Source organism: Mastigoproctus giganteus, chromosome 9 (assembly GCF_048544385.1).
Source record: "Mastigoproctus giganteus isolate SK-2022 chromosome 9, ASM4854438v1, whole genome shotgun sequence".
NCBI classification, from domain to species: domain Eukaryota; kingdom Metazoa; phylum Arthropoda; class Arachnida; order Uropygi; family Thelyphonidae; genus Mastigoproctus; species Mastigoproctus giganteus.
In genome coordinates this window covers 170,166,459-170,190,295 of record NC_143583.1, presented here as the reverse complement: position 1 = coordinate 170,190,295, position 23,837 = coordinate 170,166,459, and the positions used below count along the sequence as shown (strand labels likewise).

General features: G+C 35.6%; 1 protein-coding gene across 3 annotated transcripts in view; it reads left to right on the top strand.

The window, feature by feature from the left end:
* Positions 1–23,837, top strand: part of S1P (membrane-bound transcription factor site-1 protease) — a 680,544-nt gene that overhangs the window by 103,468 nt on the left and 553,239 nt on the right. For all 3 annotated transcript variants that reach the window (XM_090381734.1, XM_090381736.1, XM_090381735.1), the window contains exon 5: positions 12,050–12,171. In XM_090381734.1, coding sequence (XP_090237860.1) covers positions 12,050–12,171 — 122 coding nt within the window. The remainder of the gene's footprint in view (positions 1–12,049; positions 12,172–23,837) is intronic.

Below are 23,837 nucleotides of genomic sequence, written 5' to 3'. Positions count from 1 at the left end.
TAGTCCATGATGAACACTGTCCATTGATTACCACTCTCTCTCTTTCCCCCCCCTCAACCACCCCTTTATCCATAGCAGCAATTTGCCTCCAACGTCACATTGCTCCAGATTGTGCAGCAGTCTTCCATGTGCAACAGTATCAAAACCCTTTTTAAGATCCAAGTATATAATATCAAAGTTATTAAAGTATAACTTTGATATTATATACTTGGTATTTATAACTTTGATATTTATAATATCAAAGTTCCTTGCATCCAGTTCTTTTGTGACTGCATCATAGTATCCAATCAAATTGGTCAGGCAAGACTTTCCCTTAACAAAACCATGCTGTTGTCTGAGCTATAACTGAAGTCTACACATGATCCTGCAGTGCTTCTTTAACCAGCGCCTCCATTAATTTTCCTGGAACAGAAGTTAAACTCACAGGTCTATAATTACTTGTGTCAGCCTTTGATCCTCCTTTGTGAATTGGGGTCACATTTGCACATCTCCAGTCTATGGGTATCTCCCCTGAGTCCAAGGAAGCTCTCATAAATATGGCTAAGGGTTTGCTTACTTCCTTTGCTGCCTCCTTTAATATAACTGGATAGATCCCATCCACCACCCCAGGTGCCTTTCTTGTGTTTATCTTCAACGATTTCTCCTCCACTTTACTCTCAGTTATTACAAGATTATCTAGCTTACTGCCAGAGTTGAGCATTCCTCTGGCATTCCCCTCGCTGAATAACTCCTCATGTGTGAATGTCGATGCAAAATATTCATTTAGTTTGTTAGCTACCTGAGCAGGATCATCAACAGTTGAACCATCGAAATCAAGTGGACCAATCTGATTCATCCCCTTCCTTCTAGAATTTACATAAGTAAAGAACTCTTTGCTGTTTTTCTTTGCATCCTTTCCCAACGATTTCTCGTAATCTGCCTTCGCCTGCCTACCCTCCTTTTTAACTTGATTACAGATCAACTTATATCTATTATAGGCTTCTGTGTCACATATTAATTTATATGTATCGCATGCATTTTTCTTCTCTGCCATATGTCTCATTAGTTCATCTGACATCCATTTAGGCCTAAACCTTGAACAATATTTCTTAGTTGGTATGTAAAGCCTAGTAGCTTCCAAGATAAGTTCTTTGAATGCTTCCCATTTTGAATTTGCTGTTGGTAACATCATTAGTTGGTCCCACTGTATAGAATTTAAATACTTTCTCAGACCATCGTAGTCACCTTTACGAAAGCAAAAACCCTTCCCTTTACCCCTGATGGTAGTTACCTCTTTGAGTAAATCCCACTTCGGCACACTGTGATTACTGCCACCTAGTGGTTCCTTTATCTGCAGATTCTTAATGCATAAAGAATCACTACTGATAATCAAATCAAGAGTATTACTCCCTCTATTTGCTTTCTGAACATGCTGATGTAGAAAACAATCATCTAATAAATCCACAAAAGCCTTGCTAGTGTGTGAGTGACCAACCCACAAATTCCAGTCAATATCTGGGAAATTAAAATCTCCCATTATAAGACTCTCTGATTTTCTGGCCCACTCTATTTCCTTGTACAGTTTCTTATTATACTCATCAGAGTCATTAGGCCTATAGCACACTCCTACTCTCAATTTTGATCTCCCTATGCTTATGTCACACCAAACTGACTCCACACTGCACTGTCCAGCGATGTTGACTGGCTTCACTTCCTTGGATTTTATGTTTTTTAACTAATAGCATAACCCCTCCTCCCTTCCTATCCTGTCTATCCTTTCTGTAGATGTTGTACTCCCCAAATTCCTGTTCTGCATTCCTTATATCTGTGTGACACCACGTCTCTGATATCCCAACAATATCTGCCTTTGATGTTTTGAGCAATATCTCAAATTCATCAATTTATTTACCAAACTCCTAGCATTGGTGTATACGCAAGTATACATGCATCTGTTTCTATTCTTAGCTGCCCTAACACAACCCATGTGTTTACTTATACCGCAATGACTCCCAGCAGTCTCTGAAATATCCTGTATCTTGTTTTCCAGGCTTCTGCTCATTTCAGTAGAAGCAATGCAAGAATCACTTTCACCTCTGCCAGTGGCTACTGTTAATCTATTAGTCCTTGTATCCCCCCAAGCTAGCAGTTTTCCAACCCACCTAACACTGCCTCGATAGCATCAGCAAATATTCTTGCACATTTTCTATTTAAGTGTATCCCATCCCTGTAGAAGCAGTCTCTCCTGTTAACAAGTACAGACCAGGCTGAAAAAAATTCTACCCTTTGAGTCTTGCAAAATCTTTCCAGGGCCGAATTAATTGACAAGTCTCTCATCATATACTCCCTCCTGTCGTGTCTGGGCAGAATTGCAGACACTTTCAAATATAACCCTAATTCACGGCTTTTTTTTCAACAGTGACCTGTACTTGTTAAGTAATTTTGCCGGTCTCCTACTGTTAATATCCAACGTGTACAACTATATCACCTTTTGTGGCTTAAAAGATGATATCTGCTATACAACGTCATCAACCTTTGTTCCCTGGCAGACATACCCTGGTCCTGTTGCACCTATGCTTTTTACAAAGCATGTTTCCCGCTTCCCTGACAATAGAGTCACTATTGTCAGGGAAACACAATTGCTTGCAGTAACAGAAAAGTCCAATAAACCGGAAAGTGCAAATTGTTTTTATTGTTTTATGGTCGTAACTTCCAGAAATGTGCTTTAGAAAAATATCACAAAGCTGTTCAAAACTGGTTCTTATAACATATGATAATGATGAGTGTTCTTATAACATATGATAATGATGAATGATAAGTGTAGTGCGTTTAATAATTTAAATTGGTAATTAGTACAATTTACACAATAAAAACGACCTATTAGGGAGTTATATAGTGAAAATTTGAACTTCTGAGGTTGTGGAATGATTACCAAAAAACAGTGTGTTATTGTGTTCACATTACGATATTTTGGTGATACGATGGTAACAGATAAATATTGTAAAGCAGGGTACACTGTATTGTATAGCTACGCACGTGGTTTGAAATGTGGTATGTATTTATGAATGTTTAACTTTCATTTTTTGCAATTAATATTGTCGATTTTGTTGATACTTGATACTTGAAGAAAAAAAAAAAGAAAAAGAAAAACCCTCGTAAACCGGGAACTCATAAAGCGAAAACTCGTAAAACGAGAACTGCCTGTACTAAAAATAAATCAAGAAACTGTCTGAACAATGAGAGTCTCTCTGCATGTTTAAAGATGCAAATTACGTCATACTTGCCTCATGTTGAGAGACTCGCTCAAGAAGTTCAGCAGCAAAAGTCACATTAATTTGTACCTAATTCGATGTTTGTTTTGTTTTTTCAGTATTAGTAATATTTCCAAATTATTTTTTTAATAAATACACTATTCCCACTCTATTCCATTTCTTAAAAAACTCCTCCCCCCTTCCCCCCAGCTTAAGCTGAGGTGCAGCTCTTGGGATTCTTTTTTTTTTTTTTTTTTTTTTTTATAAGATCACAAATGGCTCTTCACTCAAAAAAAGTTGCCAACCCCTGCTCTAGGCCCTTACTTCTGAGTGCCAATTGATAGTTTCCAAGTGATCTCTTTAGTGTTGAAACATTACTGCTAATCACACAATGTTACTCCTTCCCCAACTAGCAATGTCACTGCTACTCCTGCTAGCAACATCACTGCTAACCCTGCTAGCAATGTACTGCTCTCCTCTTCTGATCACTTGGTCACTGGTTGGCACTACTCCTGCCATGTAGAAGAGCCGGTAACCTGGGGGAAAATCCGGCCATCAGGGCTAAAAGGAGTGAAAATGGACATTGATTTCCCATCTTTTGAGCCGGAACTAACCCTGAAATGAAATGACAATCATGAAACTGACATTGTTGAAAAGACTAAAAAAGGATGCAAACAAGCAGAATTCTTCAGTTTTCCTGATATATTCCTAATATATTCCAAGCTCCCCTTTCGTCATTCAAAGGTGCTTCGAAAATGCAGTAGCATCACTGAAAATGGTGAAATATCTCCAATCTGGGGACTTAAAAATAGAGACCTCTCACTTGAGACACAGCTTCTATTACAACTTACTTCTTTAAGCAGATTTCGAAGTCAAGTCTCTCCACATAACACCCTGAATTCTTCCGAGAGAGTGATCACTGAATGGGATCGATTAAACATTTCTGAAGAAGAAATAGTCCAGGAACTAAAAGATCAAACATAACTCAGACGAAAAGAATCATGGTATGAAAAGACAGATGTTTAGTCCTGACACATAACATAATCTTAACCTTCAATACACCAAATCTACCGGGCGCCTCCGTAGCCAGGTGGGAAGGAGCAGCAGTGCGTAGCACACGCTTCTTGATTAAACCGGGGTTCGAGCCCGTCACCACCAAATACGGAGGATGCGGAAAGGTCAGGGAATGACCACCGCATGACCCGGAGCAATATGGCCTTAGTTGCTAATGCTCCTTAAAAAAAAAAAACCAAACCAAACCAAACCAAATCTACCAACTTCAGTTAAAGCACAATACTTAAACTGCTGTGTTCGGTCCGTTCTACTGAACCCCCTAAGATGTTACAAATGCCAGAAATGTGGTCAATCCCAGACAGTATGCAATGGAGATGCAACATGTCCAAACTGTGGATGTAAAACTTGTACACGAACAAAATGCAAGGAACTCTGCATTCTGTTCGTGTGATGTCCTAATTGCAGGGGTGACCTTCCAGACTACTCTAAAGATTGTGAGATAAGATTGAAAATAGTTGCTTATCAAAAAAAAGCAAGAAATCAAGTTAAATTAAGTGTGGCAAAAAGCACTTATGCTTTTGGCTACCCACAGTCACCATTCAGTAGCATGTCAGACAGATGTGGCGATATCTCCAGCCATATCGATCTCAGGCTGGACTCGATCAGTACTTTCACTTGCTTCAGCATCCGTCTAAGCCACATCTAGTTGACCAAATAATAACATCCCACTCACAGTTCCATCCCAAAGCCTTCCCCATTGTAAAGTATCAGATCCTGTAAAGGTGAAATAATCACACCCATTAAACATGGATACAGATGATACAAATAGTCAAGAAGTACTGATATATAGGCAGATGATGATATGGGAGATAGCAGTAACTCAGGATGGCCAACTTTTCCCAGAAAATAAAAATCAAAACCTTACTGTTATAAGCAATCCACCCATAAAAAGCAGACAAATTCATCTTCCTCTTATAAAATCAAATAATGGAATTGCAGATGTTTTCACAGCAACATCGATGATATCTATGAAACTAAATTGCCCCTACAATCCTGTTGCCATGTGCTTACAAGAAATGTATTTGTAACCTCAATTCTCTTCTACAATAAAACATTATACTATTTTCAGGCAAAATTGATGACACAGGAGTAGCCATAATCTTGGACTCAAGAGTCCCCTCCAGATGCATTCCATTGCAAACCTCTTTAGAACCCATTGCTGCATCTGTAGCAATTGGTATCACTGTGACATTGTTCTCAATTTATCTTCCATCTAATCATCGATGTACTATTCAGGAAATCGAAGATCTTGTTTTGCAATTACCCCTACATTTTGTTTACTAGGTGACTTTAATGCACATCATCCATTATGGGCTTCTACCATCTCAGATAGATGAGGAAAACTTATTGAAATGCTGATTGACAGAGATAGTTTAATGTTATTGAATACTGGCTCTCCTGCCTATCTCCATTTCCCTACAGGATCAACTTCTACAATTGCCTTTCTATTTATTTTATTCTTTAATCCTCTTTCTAAGTATAGATTGGGTAACTCTTAATGATCCTCTCAACAATGATCATTATCTGCTAATGTGTAAAATTCAAACATCCTATTCTGTTCCAACAGAAAATCCAGTAAAATGGAAATTTTTAAAGGCTGATTAGATAAAACACTTGTTATTTGACAGCCATATTGTCCAGTCCTGCTCCATCAGCGGTGTTACTGAGCACATCACAAATCATATGCTAACAGCTACAACTGCTACTATTCTGCAACATCATTTCAGAAATCATTGTCAAATAAATTACCATGGAACAAAGATTGTGACATTGCAAAGAAAGAGAAAAATAAAGCATGGAACTTATTCCATGCTTTATTCCAAGTATAGATTGGATACCTCTGAATAATTCTCAAATCAGTGACCATTACCCACTAATGATACCAACAGATTGTCATATTTTAAGGGTATAAAGAGAGCATTATTATTCATGTGGGGACTAATGATAAACAAACATGACCTGACCATTTGTTGGATAAATATAGGACCATGCTGAAAATATTCTACAAGTTGGTCAGGATGTGTGTGTCCGCAGTTCTGCTCAGACATGATCAGGGAAACTGCTAGTTGGGGGGGGGGGAATAATATACATAAATAAATAAAATAATAAATTTTCTGTTTATACTCCGGGACAACCAAACGGTCAGAGGAGTTTACAAGATACACAGAACACAAGAAACAGCACTGTATTCAGCAGTCACGGGCTTGAACCCCGGTCATTCAAGACACGTGTACTTATGTACCCGTGTGCCCGACCACTAGGCTACGACATCTGTGTTTATGAATCTGTGTTTTTGGCCCATATCATCAGAATTTATCTGATGATATGGGCCAAAATATTGCTGGCACCCACCCCAAGATTTTTTTTTTTTTTTTTTTTTTGATAATAAAGCTAGGGAAGCAAGCCTAAATAACTTCAAGGGGTGTGTCATGGTAGTAAATTATAGAAGAATATTTAATCTTAACTGTATCTATGGTAATGTCAGGAGTGTTGTCAATTAAAAAAGGTTGAATTCGAACTCCTGGTTAGGACAACTAATGCTGACATTTTAGGACTAACAGAAACGTGGTATCACCTGGAAATTGGGGATGATCAGTCCCATTATGGTATGTATAATGTGTTTAGAAAAGATAGAAGGGGTGGTGGGTCATGCTTCTTATCAAAAGCAACCTGAGCATGAAAAGAGCTTTTGCCTGGTCAGAAATTACGTCTGCTGCATAGAATGTGTGGTGTGAGTTAGTTAGAAGCAAAGGTATAACGAGAGTGGGTGTAATCCACACACCAAAAGATTGTGAAGAGTATGAAGAAAGCCTGTACATGAAGATGGAATGGACAAGCAAGTGTGAATGTCTTATTATGGGTGACTTTAATCTGCCCCAGATTGATTAGAATAAGTGGGAGAGAAACTCACCATGGGGTACAAAATTTTTAGATAAACTAGATGATTATTATTGTACCAGCATGTTAGAGAAAATGCTAGAAAAATGTTAGAGAAAATAAGAATATTCTAGACCTCATCATTACTCATGAATAAATTATAGGCTTAAAGTAGAGGAACCATTGGAAGGTAGTGATCATGTAGTCATTTGTGGAAAAACGAAGAAAGATGTTGCAGTAGTTAAAGATAAAGGCATGAGTTTTAATTTCAGAAAAGGGGACTATGGCAGTTTAAGCACTAAATGTCATCTATTAATCGAGTGTATTGCAGAGGGAGGGCAAATACATTAGAATCATGGAATACCTTCAAAGTAATAATCACAGAAGCCATGAAAACATATATATACCATTAAAAAAATATAGCACAATGAGGATGCTGAGATGAATGAATACAGTTGGCCAGTCTAATAGAACAGAAAAAGACTGCATGGGAAGTTAGAGAGCAATGAAAAGTACCTAAGCCTACAACAGCTACAAGTTGATCTGTAATAGGTATAAGGTTGGGAGACCAAGGCTGAGTATGAGAAAATACGAGCTAAGAGAGCAAAGAATGGGACATGGAGTTTCTCGTGAATGTGAATACACAGATAAAGAAAACAGTTGGTTTGGACTGTTGTGCACTGGGTATGGGGAAAATCTTACATAATCCAGCTGATGTTGCTGATGAACTGAATAATTACTTCATATCGGTCTTTACCGAGTAAAGATCCTTTATGCTGAGAAGAGGCTGTGCAAATGAAACTGAGCCATCTGAAATTAGTGATTTCAAAATTACAGATGACTTTATTAGAAAAACTTTCAAGCCTAAAGGAAAGTAAGGCTCCACAAGTTGTTGGTACATACACTATAGTTTTGAGGGAAGCGGCCAGAGAGTGTATTGAACTGTTGAGGTTAATTATGAGGGCTCCTTTGGAATGGAGAAGTGCCAACATATTGCCAATACATAAGGTGGTTCCAAGAGTGAAGTTGGTAATTACACATCAGTTAGTCTGACTTCACTGGTAGGGAAAATCTTGGAAGCAATGACTACGACTGCAATCTGGGGACATTTAGATAGAAATTGCATTCTGAAGGACACAGTATGGTTTTGTTAAGGAAAAATCATGTTTAACTAACCTGTTAAGCTATTTTGATACAGTTACTGTTGTGCTAAATGTTTGGAACAGTTTTTACATAGTTAATTTGGATTTTAGCAAGGCATTTGACTGAGTCCCTCATAAGAAGTTACTGTATAAGATGGAACATGTTGGAATTACTGGAAAGATTCTAAGGTGGATTTCAGGGTTGCTGCAGGATAGAAGGCAGGGGGTTGTGATTAATGGTATTAATTAGATTGGTGTAATGCCAGAAGTGAGATCCTCAAGGATCAGATTATTCAGATTGGTGTAATGGGGTCGAATTAAAAACATTTGAGGAACCAAGGGATCTGGGAGTTATGATACTGGCAGATACAAAGTTTTTTGAGCAGAGTAAACAGGCAGCCTGGAAAGCCCATGGTGATAAATCATGTATTGATGATTTATTGAACAATATCCTCTTGAAATGGAGAGAGAGGGCAGAATTACACTGTACAAGGTAATTGTAAGATCACATATGGAATACTGCATCAGCAATGGTAAGACTGCATTTGGAATACTGTGTCCAAGTATTGAGACCTTGTCTAAAAAAACAGGCATTGATCTTCTTGAAAGGGTACAAAGAAGGTCAGTTTGCATGGTGAGATGAGCAGAAGAGTGACTGTACAATGATTATGTGGGCTACAGAGCTTGGCAACCAGGCATTTTAGAGGGGACCTGGTTGAGGTCTGAGGCTCTGAGAATTGTTATAAAATGAAGGTGGAATTTTTGCTGTTATAAAGAATTCCAGAACTATGGGCCATAAATTCAAATTACAGGGGAAGAGGTTTAGACAAAGATTTTGGAAGTTTTCTTTTAGCCAGTGAGTGTTGATTACTGGAACAAGTTGTATTCACAGGTAGTTGAAGCTGACGGTTTGAAGAAATTCGGTCAACTGGACTGTATGAGGAGAGAAGTGCATACTTGTATTTTCTTATTTACTTTTTGTTTTTTTGGCTAGGGTGGCTTCCTTGTACTGTATGGTTAATACTAAAATGTAAAATTCAAACATCCTATTCCTTACCAAAAGAAAATCCAGTGAAATGGAAATTTTCAAAGGCTTATTGGATAAAATATAGCATGCCTGCCTCATTTGAAAACCATACCATCCAGTCCTGTTCCATCAACAGTGTTACTGAACATATCACATTTGTATGGCATAATTCACAGCTAACAGCTGAGACTGATACCATACCACAATATCAAGTAAGAAATTGTCAAAAAATAAATTACTGGTGGAACGAAAATTGCAAATTGCAAAATTGAAAAAAAAAAAAAAAAAAAGAGAGATAAACAAAACATGGAACTTATTCCGCAAACATTCAACCACCTCTGATCTTATTAATTATAAGCAACTCCATTCCACTACTAAAATGGAATGGAGCCATAGGTTATAGTAGGATGAATTGAGCCATTTTATAGAATAACTGCTGTAATTTGTGTTAATGAACAGAAATGCATATTGTATCAGCAGAAACATTAGACCTTACAGTTACATATAGATCAATAAGATCAATAAAGACAGAAAGATGAGTGAAGAAGGCATTCCATGGCAGATCCTACAATGATCTCCATCAAGACTACATAGATAAGATGCTGCCAATGCATGAAAGCATCTTATCTATGTAGTTATCTTCAGTGAAGGATCCATGCTCGCCATCCAAGATCAGGTAATCATTGCCATGGAGTGACAGGTAACACATGTTGACAATGTCACCTGGCTCCAGTGCCATGATAATGGGCAAGATGATCCCGCACAACAGATCAGACATAACCCTCATCACCAAGAAGGAAAGGGCTATCTACCTGGTTGACATAATGGTGCCCAATGCAAGCAACCTCCACAAAATCTACAAGGAAAAGATCAGACTTAAGACAAGAAGTCAGAGAAAGGTGGCATATGGAACAAATAATGACCATCCCAATCACTGTGTCAACCACTGGTATGCTGCCAAAGAGCCTCTATAAAAACCTAGCAGCAATAGGCCTCCCAGAGAACACTTACATGGAATTCTAGAAAGCTGCGATTCTGTACATCTGTTGGATGGTAAGAGAGTTTCTTGACCAATAGTAATAACAATACAGTGGATTCCAGTTATTTGGGACACCGGTTAATCGGGGCAGCCGTTTATTTGGGGCAAATCTTAAAAAACAGAAACCAATCGAGAAAATAGCCAGGGTTTACTTCGCTTAATTGGGACAGCATGCCATTTAATCGGGGCAGGATACCGAAGCACTGGAGATTACCCTACGATTGTCTCCGACAGTACCACATGGTTCTGTCGAAATTCTGGAGGGCACAACTATAAAACAATAAAAACAATTAGCAGTCACCTGTTTATTGGGCTTTTCTGTTAGTGAAATCTATCATAAACAGACAGTAAACTTGATCTTACTGAATTGTGATAATACCGACAGCTGGAATTCTGTGGGTTATTATATGGTGAAATGTGTTTACACTTCCATGAAATCTGCAATCATATAAAAAAATAAATTTTCAGATCTTCATTCGTATTTTTAAAGCTTTGTAAGTCGTTAGTCGGTTCTCGCTTGCACGTATTGTGTTACTTGCAATTTGTGTGTGCCGTGTTCTTTGTTATTGATTGCTTATCTTTTTACTGTTTTAAATTTTAACCCCCACCCACAAATGTCAGTAAACAGAAATGTCAACTATTTCATATGTACATATTACAGTACATATTAATTATTCGGATTATCACGTATATTCTTCCGATTTTCACATATTTTTTAATTGGTAAGGTAATAAAGGGTAAATTTCTGCTTAATATATCTTTGCTTTTATAGCCTGTGGATAATATTCCTCCTATTTTCGCTAATTAGGATCGTTGTTTAATAGAATTAAAATTCAATTCACAAATGTGATCACAATGACCGACACTTACTGTACATCGTATAGTGAACGGTACTTTACTATGTTGAGTTTGTCATAACGTGATTTGATTGTACAGTGAACCAATTGTAAAAAGGGGGGGGGGTACATTGTATTTTTAACTATTTACGTGAAACTTCTGATAATTGGGGCAGCCGCTTAATCGGGCCAAACTGCACTAGTCCCGATGTATCCCAAATAACTGGAATGGACTGTATAATAGTAACCAGACACAACCAATGACACCATGCACTTGGTGCATAGCGTCATTGGTTGTGGGGCGGAAAAACCCTATAAAGGGGAAAAAGTTTTAATAATAATAATAATTGATGTGTATCATACTTTACATGGAAAATTTATGTGCGTCATTATGAAATGCCACAGATAATGTAAAGTTATTTGAATCATATGTATGTTCTAAAATACTTAATTTTATTTTTTTTTATTTCTATAAGTGTATTATAATTTTGATTATTTCTATAAGTGTATTATAATTTGCTAAGTAAATGATTACTTAGCAGTAATATTTTGAGCTACTGTCATAAAGGTGGTATGTGTGATATGCATCAATTACTGTCATAAAAAAAGCAGGGTCATTTCAACAAGAAGTCACTATTTTTGGCTAGAAGAAATGAAGGAAAAATTAATGACTCCAACTCTTAAATGATCTGCAAGCCCCTCATTCCTCATCTTCCACTAACAAAAAAAAAGAGGGGTGGGGGTAATGAGTTAAAGCTAATAATTTGAAATTTTTGATATTTATTATGAATAACATGAATAACACTTTTTTTTATACTTTTGAATAGATAATTGTTCCTGGTCAGATGTTCACCAGTCTCAAATTCTCCCTTGTAATTTAGTTGATTTTCCAAGTTATCAGAGTTGGCATTCTTCACGACCTTTTTTGAAAAGATCAAGTTTATCTTTAGTAAGTTTTTTTTTTTTTTTTTTTATAAGTTTAACTTACTAAATTTTGCTAAGAAAAATTAGTCACTAAAAATTTTGGTATTACAAAATAAAAGTACTTTAATGAAGAGTATTTGCCATTTTACACTGAATGAACATATGAGAAATTATAGAGTTCTTAAAATACCGTGATTGTTAGACTAAATTCCAAATAGCAGATGCTTAATGTACGGTACTCACCTTATACAATCTGCAATAGTTATTAGGGTGAATTGATGGCTAAATTTTGAGTTGAATAATTTAAATTAAAAAGCGAGATAAATAAATTAATTTGATGGAATTTAAAATAAGTGCAAGGAGGCCGAAGTGCACAACTCCGTCCCTGGTTGTTATGAAGGATAATTAATTAAAAAATTCTGAGTAATATAAAACTGATAAGCCAATAGTCATCACAATGGACTTTCGTTTAGTTAAAAACATCTTCAGTTGGCAAAGTTGAGTAGAGAGTGAGCACGTGTATTTAAAAGAAATATCTATACTCCCATGATGCTCTTTGGAACACGTGGGAATCTCAAATGTGAGAGAATCCAGACCGGGGAAAGATTGAAGGGGAGCTTTGCATTTATGATGTTAAGTTTAGAGTGGTGACGGAACCATTCAATAATGAGAGCCTCATATTGGAGAATTTTGTAGCTGGTTTTTAGTTTAACTATGGTAATGGCGGAATCAACTAGGGGGGGGGTGTGGTTGTGGGTATGGGCATGTATTGCAAGCCCAGTGCTAGATTGTCCTGTTCTAAAACTGTTATAGTGATAGTATGCACGTGTATTAGAGGTTTTTGTGGAACCGAACTTTGTTGTAGTGCTTCCAATATAGCAAGCATTACAGTTTTGTTGGCATCTGATCAGACATAGTATGTTGTTCATATCGCTTGTTGGGTACTTGTGTGTACCTTTATATGTATTGAATAAAGATCCGAGTTTGTTGTATGCTGAAAATATGAGAGTGATATCTGTGCCTGTAAACACCCAACGGAACTGTCCTGCGAGTTCACTGTGATAGGGAAGGATGATACGTTGAGTTGTTATTACTTTTTGCAATGAAAATAGTGTGTTGAATTAGTTGGGGTGGGTAGTTCCTAGCTATAAACTTTTTTGTGAGATTATGGAGTTCGTTGGATAAGTCATCTTGTGAGGAGCTATATTTTATGGCGTTATGGATTTGGTTATAAAGGACGGCTTTTTTTGTGCTAAGTGGGTGGTGCGATGTGAAGTGTAAATATTTCCCTGTGTGTGTGTTTTTTCTAAAAATCTTGGTGCCGAGTTTGGTGCCTGTTTTGTAAATGGTAAGATTGAGGAAGATGATTTGTTTGTTCACTTCAATTTCAATCTATCGTGTATTGAGTTTAATTTTGAAAAAATATTGTCTATTGTGGATTTATTACCTATTATAAATAAAATTTGTATATCATCTGCGTAACGTGTGTATAATTTTATCTCTGAAGGGAAAGGGTGTAAAATTTGGTTTTCTATTGTAGCTAAATAAATTTCAGACAAAGGGGCAGAAATACCTAAACCCACGGGTAGGCCAAATATTTGCTGAAAAATTTTGTTGTGGAACCTGAAATATCTGGCATCTAGTAATAATGAAGTGAGTTCTAGGATATTGTTAATGGAAAGAGAGGTGCGTTTGGTTAAGGTGTCATCTGTCATTAAGAATTCTCATAAGGCTTGTAATGTGAATGGTATATGCACGTTTGTGTATAAAGACACTACGTCAAAAGACGCTAAGATGTCTCCATCGGAAATTGTAGTGGTACTTATTTTCTGGAAAACTTGATTAGTGTTGCTGATTTTAAATTCTGAGAATCTAGTGAGAGGGGAATCTTACTTAGTTAAAATTATTAAAGTGTTCCAAAGAGCATCATGGGAGTATAGATATTTCTTTTAAATACAGCACGTGCTCACTCTCTACTCAATTTTGCCAACTGAAGACGTTTTTAACTAAACGAAAGTCCATCGTTTGGCTGATGCTGCATAAGCTCATACACCTGCTTTCTTGCATCACATGCCACTACTACTACTAGTATTATTGGCTTATTAGTTTTATATTACTCAGTGTTTTTTAATTAATTATCCTTCATGACAACCAGGGACAGAGTTGTTCACTTCTGCCTCCTTGCGCTTATTTTAAATTCCGTCAAATTAATTTATTTTTTATTATGCTTTTTAATTTAAATTATTCAACTCAAAATTTAGCCATCAATTCACCCTAATAACTATTGCAGATTGTATAAGGTGAGTACCGTACATTAAGCATTTGCTATTTGGAATTTAGACAATGAAAAATTTTAGTTTCCCTTATTACGTTATTAGGAAGTAATTTCCAACCATTCCTTATATTTGTGTAATATTTTTATATCAAGATTTAGAAATGCAATTGCACAGTATGAAAGAAAATATGGAAATATTTTGTCATACTCTGTTTCATATTTAAAAAACCAGATCGGTTATTCTAATTTGTCTGGTATTTATTTGACACTCTCATTGCTGAAAATACTTTCTGTAATCTTTGAATAAGTCAACCATTTTGTATGTGGGCAATTGAAATTAGTTGGGGAGATAGCTTATAGAGACAGATTTTACTTTTGGGGATGGTCTTATATGTGAATCATTTACAGTTGTGATTTGTATCATTTTGAATGTCTTCCATTATTTTATGTTTATTTTATTTTCATAATTTTTTTTATTACTTGAACATATAATTCTTTGTAGTAGTTTCTTTTAGATCTATTTCTCACTTAATATTATAGATGCATTCTTGAAAAAGTTTGTGAAAAAACTAGCCATACTAAATACAACCAGTAAATAGAACTAAATTCAACTATAAATACAACTTTTTACAACTAAATACCTAATTACTATCAGTCATACTAACTGCCAAATTTTGTATACTCAGATATTTAAATGGATATCACTTTATGGGGGAAACAAAGATGGTAATTAAAGTTGTCAACTGATTGAGCAGAATAATCTCATTCTGCTAAATGATGGAACACATACATATACAGTCGAACTTCCCTATAACGAATTCGATAAATCCAGCGAAAAAATTCGTTATAGAGAAATTTCGTTATACAGAGAACATCTTTTTTATTAGAAATTGTTATCTAATTAGAGAATGAAAACGAATCTACATTTATTTTTAATGTATTTTATTTCAAAAACATACTTATTTAAATTATGTTTACACAATTTTCGCCGGTAAGTATCACAAATTAAAAAAAATCTGTAATTTTCATTTGCACAGTACAATTAAAAAATTGTCTGATTCTCAAAGAAAACCTCACATTTATTCAGAGCATTAAAAACATTATCAGGAACATTTTCACAAAACTGTAGACCCATATGAACCATTTTAAAAGCGTTAATCATTTCTTCGCAAGTTTGCTTTTCTACGGGTTGTTCTGATGCGTCCTTCAGCGTCATCGTTAATTTCTTCGTGATCATGGTCACGTCTAACACTGTTCAGCAGTATTTCATCTTCATTTGGATGTTCTGCTGTGATCTACATAAACATAACTATCCAGTATTATTTCATTTTCGATGTTTCCAGACGATTCTAATAATGTCCAAAAGTTTTTCAGTTGTGAAAGGGGCAGTTCATCTTGTTCGTCCAGTTGTTGTTCGACTTCTGTATTCAATGCAAATCCCGCTTTCGAAAAACAATTTTGAATAGTGTATTCAGTGACATCGTTTGTCCAAACTTTTGCCGGTTCAGAGATGCAATCTCTAAGGTTAATTGTAACCTCCAAGTTTCTATTTTCTGATAGCACATTGACAATTTCATTATTATTCTCTTTCGATAATGAAATTCAAAATTTTTAATAATGCCTTGGTCCATTGGCTGGAGTTTTGACGTTACATTTGGTGGTAAAAACAAATTCGCACTTTTAAGTTTGGCAGAAATACTGGCAGGATGTGCCGGACAGTTACCAACACGATTTTCCTTTTTTCTTTTGTTATATGCTTGTCTAGTTTTAATATCCATTGTTCAAAAATATCACTTGTCATCCATGCTTTTTTTATTAAAAGGTGTAGTCAACTTCCAAAGATTTTGTGCCTCTAAAACTTCTTGGGTTTTTCGATATTCCAATGACTAAAAGTCAATTTTTCACTTCCTGTCATATTTGCTCCAACTAGCACAGTGATTCTTTCTTTGCTTTGTTTTCCACAAAACATTTATCATCCTTAAAAGCAAGTGTTATATTCGGTAAACATTTAAAGAATAAACCCATTTCGTTAGCATTAAAAACATTCTTATGCTCATATTCTTCCCAAATCTTCTTTAAGGTATTGTTCCTCCAACTGTTGCAGTCTTCTTCGCTTACATTAACACTTTCTCCACAAATAATCTTTTCCACAATTCTGTGGCGCTTCTTAAATTTACTAGCCACCCAGTGCTCGCATTAAATTTTGTATGTCCAAGGGACTGTGCACATTTTCAGAGCTTGTTGCATATTTATTAGGCCCGATATTTGGATATTCTTTTCACGTATCATTTGCACCCATTTTAGAACAGCTTTATCAACATCTTCGTATATACACAACTTAATTCGCTTCTTGTCTGCTCCTCCTTCAATTGCATTTAAAATTGATTCTCGATTTTTTTAAAATCGTAGATAAACTGCTTGCAGATTGCCATATTTCTCCGCAACATCTGTTTTCTTAAAACCCTGGTCAATATCATAACAATCTTTGCTTTATCATTAATACTTAAACACTTTCTCTTTGACATTGTTTTCGCAATTATAAAAATTACTGGACTGCAGCTCTTGCCGATACGTACACTGGAAACTTCACTGCACTGGCCATATAGTGAATTGTTAGTACAGGTACCGCCTACTCAATGACGTTCGCTTGCCAATCAACAGTATCATTCACTTTGAAGAAATATACGACTTTGTGAATTTCTTTTATTCTGCTTTCATTCATATATACACGAAAGAAAATTTATGATTAACGTATGCTGTATGTTACTTTTCAGAAAAAAAATAAATAAATACAAGAGCATATAGCCTATGTGATTGATGACGAACGAAATAAAAAAAAAAAAAAATTCATGAAAACCATCTACTGGGAGTCCAGTTAGACGAGAACGGATATATCATATAATGATTGACATGAAGGTCACTTGGTACAGTTGAGGTGAGAAACGAATGTCACTCAGTAGGCGACATTTGTTACTAAAAACCGACTATGGTGGCATTCTATGTATTGCCGCCGCAGCATGCTAAAGTTTTACCACAGCGAATTTCGTTTTTCCCTGAGCCAACATCAATTTACAAATCTACCCTATTTATTGTAAAGTTTATGACCACTTTTAAGAGAAAACCCATTTGGTTTAATAACTAACAAAAATGAAACAAAGACCCTCCTACCGGCATCAATGGCCACAAGTTTCATTAAAAGGATGATTATTTAATTCCAGATGCTAATGCGCAGTTTCGGAAGGAAGGAGGTGGTATATATGAGCGGCTGTTTAGCAGTAAATGCTGAAAATCTTCAAAAATGCTTTTACTAATTTCTTTAAAAATACGTTATAGAGAGAGACTAATACTTCGCTATATGGGGTTAATTTTACCTGTAATTTCGTTTCAAGGTGCAATATTTTGCGAAAAAATTCGTAATATAGAGAAATTCGTTAAATATAAGTTCGTAATAGAGAAGTTCCACTGTATATACTTGTCCTCAAGATAGTAATGTACTCCCCTACTTTATTTCCTTTGGTCAGTACCTAACAGTCCTCTGAATAGTGACCACTATCCAATAACCACTTTCTGAACAACCTGAAGTCCTGAGGAATTCCTTGAAAAAACTATCTGGCAGTTAGTGTTGATAATGTACTTGTTATTGTAGGCCTAAAAACTGGAGGTAGCAAAGATATTAAAAGAGCAGATTGAGCCTTGGTGGTAATAAGCCCTCCTTGACATCTTATTGATTTGTGTCCGGGAAAGGGGAATGTATGCCTCTTGTAAAAGTGGATGAATACTGAGTAGACACTGCCATTTAGAAAAAAAGTGCTAAAAGGAAAGACAGATTTAAACAATTTCAATTAGTGAATGCTAATGAAATAAAAAAGATTTTGAAGCATGTGTGTACTACTCATCTTCAGTCTTTGTGTAAATGTGTAACTAGACTGGTAGAACAGCAGCAACCTTTGACAGGTCTGTTTAGAAAGAGATTAGAAGAGGTGAGAAAAACAATATGAGCACTTTTCAGAGTTACTTAATTGAAATGTACAACAAATGATTACTAGTGAGTGGCACTGACCCATGTTGAAATATAGTTCATCCAGAAGTTTTTTACAAATTGATGAACTCAAGAAAAAGAAATGAATTGCAAACTTCTGATACAAGAAATCCTAAACAGGAAAACAAGCTTCTGGGCTTGCTGTTTCCTTATCCTCGCTGACGCAGAAAGTTTGTTTGTGTTTCTCTGTTCTGGTTTCAATAAAGCTTGTTTCTTTTAAATGTTATATGAAAATTTGAAAATCCAAACATAGCTCTTCAATCCAGTATACCTCATATTTATGTGCTGAAGTCATTATTTTTAGATATATTTAAGAATGTTATGTGCAAATTTATTTAACTAAAAGTTTTCAGATCTTTCACTTCCATTTTGGAAATTAGCATTAGCATTAGTAGAGGCACATGATGCAAGAAAGCAAGTTTATACAGCATCAGCCCAAAAAAAAAAAAAAAAAACACCCCTTCCAATTTCACTGATCCATTCATTCCAAATGGTTGTCTAGTTCTGCCATTTACCATATTTACCATATCAAATATATTTACCATATCAGACTACACTAGATGGATGATTGACGTTAATGTAAATAATTCAATAATTAATAAACACTATCTCCTGCCACTCATCCATCCCTTTATCCATAGCAATAGCTTGCCTCTAATGCCACACTGCCAGAATTTGTACAGCAATCATTTATGTGGAACAGTATAAAAAGCATTACTAAAATCTTAGTATATGATGTAAAAATAATTTTTTGCACCTAGAGCCATTGTGACTACCACATAGTAGCTAATCAGATTGGATAGCTGAGGTCTTTCCCTTAACAAAGCCATGCTGTGATTACTGTATAACTATGTTCCTGTGAAGATGATCTCGGATTATTTTTTAACTATTGATTCTGTTGTTTTCCATTTCACAGAAGTTGAATTTGTAGGTCTGTAATTATTTACTTTGCCTTTTTAATCCCCTTTGTGAATAAGACAGACATTTGTGCATTACCAGTCTGTAGCAAAAGAAATAAGGTTTGGTATAATCAGACACATTCCATCAGCCACAGTGCCTTAACTACTTTTAATTTCAGTAATTTCTCCTCTGTTTCCTTCTCAGTTATCAAAGTATTTTTTAGCTCCCAATTAGAATTATATTATGAGTAACTCCATTCCTAAAAGCTTCTTCACTCTTGAACGTAGATGCAAAATATTTATATTTTCAGCAACCTGAACAGGACCATCAGTAGTTATGCCCTATTAGTAGTATCAGTGACTATCAATAGTTATGCCAGTTGTATCTAGTGGACAAATATGGTTCATCCCTTTCCTTGTAGTAGTGTTAACATAAACAAAGAATCCTTTGCTACCTTTCTTCATGTGCTTAGACAAACACTTCTCATAACCTGCATAACCCCCTTACTAACTTAATTGCACATAGTTATTTTTTACTGTCAGTTTTTTTATTCCCTGATAATTTATAGTCATCCCTTGCATTTTTCTTCTCTACAATAGTTTAACAGTTCAGCTGACATCCTTCTCTATATGATAGATTGATCAGCTTTTATCACTTCATTGTAAGAGTTCTAATTCAAATGAGAAAGAGTTAAAGAATAATAAAGCCGCACTAATATATCACTATAGATTAATTTGTTTTTATTGAAATGTCACAATTCAATTCAAAACACTGTAATATCAACACTCAGACAATTTGGCAATGTTTTTAGAAACGGCACAGTTTTCCATTATTAGGTATTTTGGAGTGACTCTCGGACTGCATTTGCAAGAGGTATGCAAACTGATCAATTAGTACTGATTTAATACCAGACTAGGTGCAGTGAATAGCATGATACTCACTAAGATCAAACATGCAGAAGTGTCAATAATTGCCCTACCCCTCCAGTTGTATTGAGTTTCGTTAAACTGTAATTTCATCTTAATGGTGATGATAATCCTTTGGTGAGGTTGTTACACTTGCTTTCTGATGGATGTCCTTGTATACTGGCTACACCAAAGGGATGGGGGTGGGGTAGGCTTTTAAAATTTAAATATCTGTTAGAATCACTTCAGAATGAATTTTAATGTTTCTCCAGTATGATATTCACTTTCAGTCTGCATCATTAAATATTTTTTAATTGGAAAAGTATAACTGTTAAAAAATTCTTTGAGACTCTGTTTGTGTTCAAAGTGCACTGTACACCCAACCTTACTAAGTTTCAATGGAGCTTTAGTATGGGCTTTGATTTTACTTGTTTTGTCACTGAGAAGTTGAGAATCATGTGAAGTGTGATAGTTGGGGGATATATATATATATATATACTACCATTAAATATTGACAAAAGTTAAATTATAATAAGATAAATAAATAATTAATTAATTAATAAAAAAAAAATATATATATATTCTTTATTTATTTATTTTTTTTCAGGAAACAAGATCATTGTTACTAATCTTATTGTTAAATGTGGTGTTAAAATAAAATTAAAGCACACTATTTTGAACAGCTTCTTGCCTTTTATGTTGAAAAAGTTAAATGATGTGTCACTAACCATGCACCCACTCTTAGGTTTTTTTTTTTGAATGGTTTGCATTGGCAGATTAAGTTAGTTTTTGTATTTACTGGCTGGATACAGTGTCTCTGTATATTGTATGCACATAATTTATATATTTTAACTAAAGTATATTAGACTTTTCATATTTCTGGGTGTTAATAGTACATTCAGTCATACAAGCTTGATCAAAAAGTTCAGTGAATGATCTTATAATTTTTTAATACATAGCAATAGCTAAAAAATCATGAGCATGGCTTAACATCTTTTGAACATGTACACATTTTCTGCTTGTGGAAATGGATAAGTTTTTTGGAAATTTTTACAGTTTTTGGGATTAATTAACATACTAATTGTGTTTTACAAATAATTTAAATAGTATTAGCCATATTCGTTAGTTTATATTTAAATTTAGCCAGTAAGTTAACTTTGTAAGTTATGGGTTACTACTCGTTCCACTATTTTATCGCGAATATCATAACACATAACAAGTAGTGCATGCAATAGTAGGTTTTTAATTGTGATAAATGAATAGCTTGAAGGTTCGAATCACTTGACTTGTTAGGGATAATATCCTTTTGTGATTAGATAAAAAAATTATACTTTTTAGCAAGGATATAACTAATTTAGCATTGCAATCTTATAGCATAATAAAATATATATCAAACTTGATAGCATAAGGTATAACATAAAATTAGATAGTGTAATACATATCACTGCATTTAAGAATCTATTAGCTTAGTGAAGTATTGTCAATTAATCAATTAAATTTATTAATTTTCATTGTTAATCAATTAAATTGTATTTGAATGGAAACCATGCTCCAGACTAGAGCAGCAAAGCAGTGGGGGTACTGTGGCTCGGGGGTGAACTGAAGGGGGTGATTCTCCAACACATCACAGACTTAAAAAAATGTGCAACTTGTGAAATGTTTGCAGACTTTCTGGAACAGGACATGATCCACCCAAGGAGGGTGTATTTGTGTGAGCTAAGTGCAGAGAGAGAGAGAGAGAGAGTGAAGAAATTAGGTGCTAACTCAGCATTCTGATGGGTTTTTATGAGAGTTCAAAGAGTAGAGCAGATACCCTCGAAGGAATTAAAATGGGGCCAATCAGGCTGTCAGCTGCCCAACTCAATGCCAGAGCTCACTTTTGTGCATCAGGCAACACAGTGACAATCTTCAAGGCAGAATGCACTGGTCCTACAGGAGCTAGTTATTATTGGTAACTCTTATTGTTTTTGTCAGGGAAACGGGAAATATATTTTGCAAGAAGGATAGGTGCAGTAGGACTAGGGTATGTCTGCCAGGGGCAAAAGTAGATGATGTTGTAGAGCAGATTTTTTTTTGTGCTTTTTTAAAGGCACAAAAGGTGATATTTTTGTACAGGGAGCACTAATGATATTAAGAAATAGCGATCTGAGGACTTAATTAACAAGCACAGGGCACTGTTGGCAGAAACTTGCCAGTTAGGATTGAATTTGAAAGTGTCTGCAATTCTGGCTAGACACTTTAGGAGGGAGTACAGTATATGTGCTATCTCCTATAGTGTCTGGCCAATCAATTCAGCTCTGGAGTAGAATTTTCCTCACATCGTCAGAGCTTATTAACAGGAGAGACTTTTTACTGGGACGGGATACACTTGAATAGAAGGGGTGCAGGAATATTTGCTGTTACTATAGAGGCAGTAATTGGTGGGTCTGAAAATGGCTAGCTTGGGGGGATACACAGACTAATAGTTTCACTAGAGCTGCAGGCAGAGGTGAAAGGGATTCTTGCATTACTACTATTGGTACATGCAGCAGCCTGGAAAGGAAGGTGTCTGAGATTTCAGGCACCGCTATGGGTTATCATGGAACAAATAAATATATGGGCTGTGTTAGGGTAACCAAGAGTAAGGACACTTGCATGTAAACTTTCATTCACACTAATGCTAGGACCACTGTAAATAAATTTGATGAATTTGAAGAACTGATTAAGTCGTCGAATGCAGACAATGTAGGAATAGTGGAGACGTGGTGTCACTCAGACATGAGTAATGCTGAATTTGAATAAGGGGAGTACAATTTATACAGGAAGGTCAGGCAGGACAGGAAAAGTGGAGGGGTTATGCTCTTAGCAAGAAGAATATTAAATCTAAGGCAGTGCATTCAGTTGAATAACCCCTGGAATGATGCCATGAAGGGTATTGTAGGGTCGTGGTACCTGGTGTACCGATGAACTTTACAATAAAGATCTTATTTATTGAGTGCAATGTTGAGTCAGTTTGGTGTGATACAGCACTGCAGAAACAAAATTGACATTAGGAGTGTATTATAGGCCTGATGACTGTCATGAGTATACCAAACAGCCATACAGGGAAATTGAGGGGTCCAGCAAATCAGAATGTCTCATAATGGGGGATTTTAACTATTCCAGTCAATATCCGTAAGATATCGACTGAAATTTGTGTGATGGTCACTCAGACACTAGCAAGACTTTTGTGGATTTCTTGGATGACTGTTTCCTACAGCAGCATGTTAAAGAGGCAACAAGAGGAAGCAATACTCTTGATCTGGTTATCAGCAGTGATTCTTCATGCATTAAGGGTTCAATGCTGGTCCCATTGTTGTTTTCAATATTTATCAAATATTGATGGAGGTATATAAAGCTTAATGTCAAAGTTTGCAGATGATACAGAGGTTGGCAGGGTGGTTAATGCAATCATCAGCGTGAGCTACTGCAACAAGTTCTAGGAAAATTGGGTCGATGAGCCGAGAAATGGAAGTTGAATTTTAACATTCACAAATGCAAGGTACTGCACAGGGTAGCAGTAATTCGAGAGTAACTTATCAAATGTGTGGTAC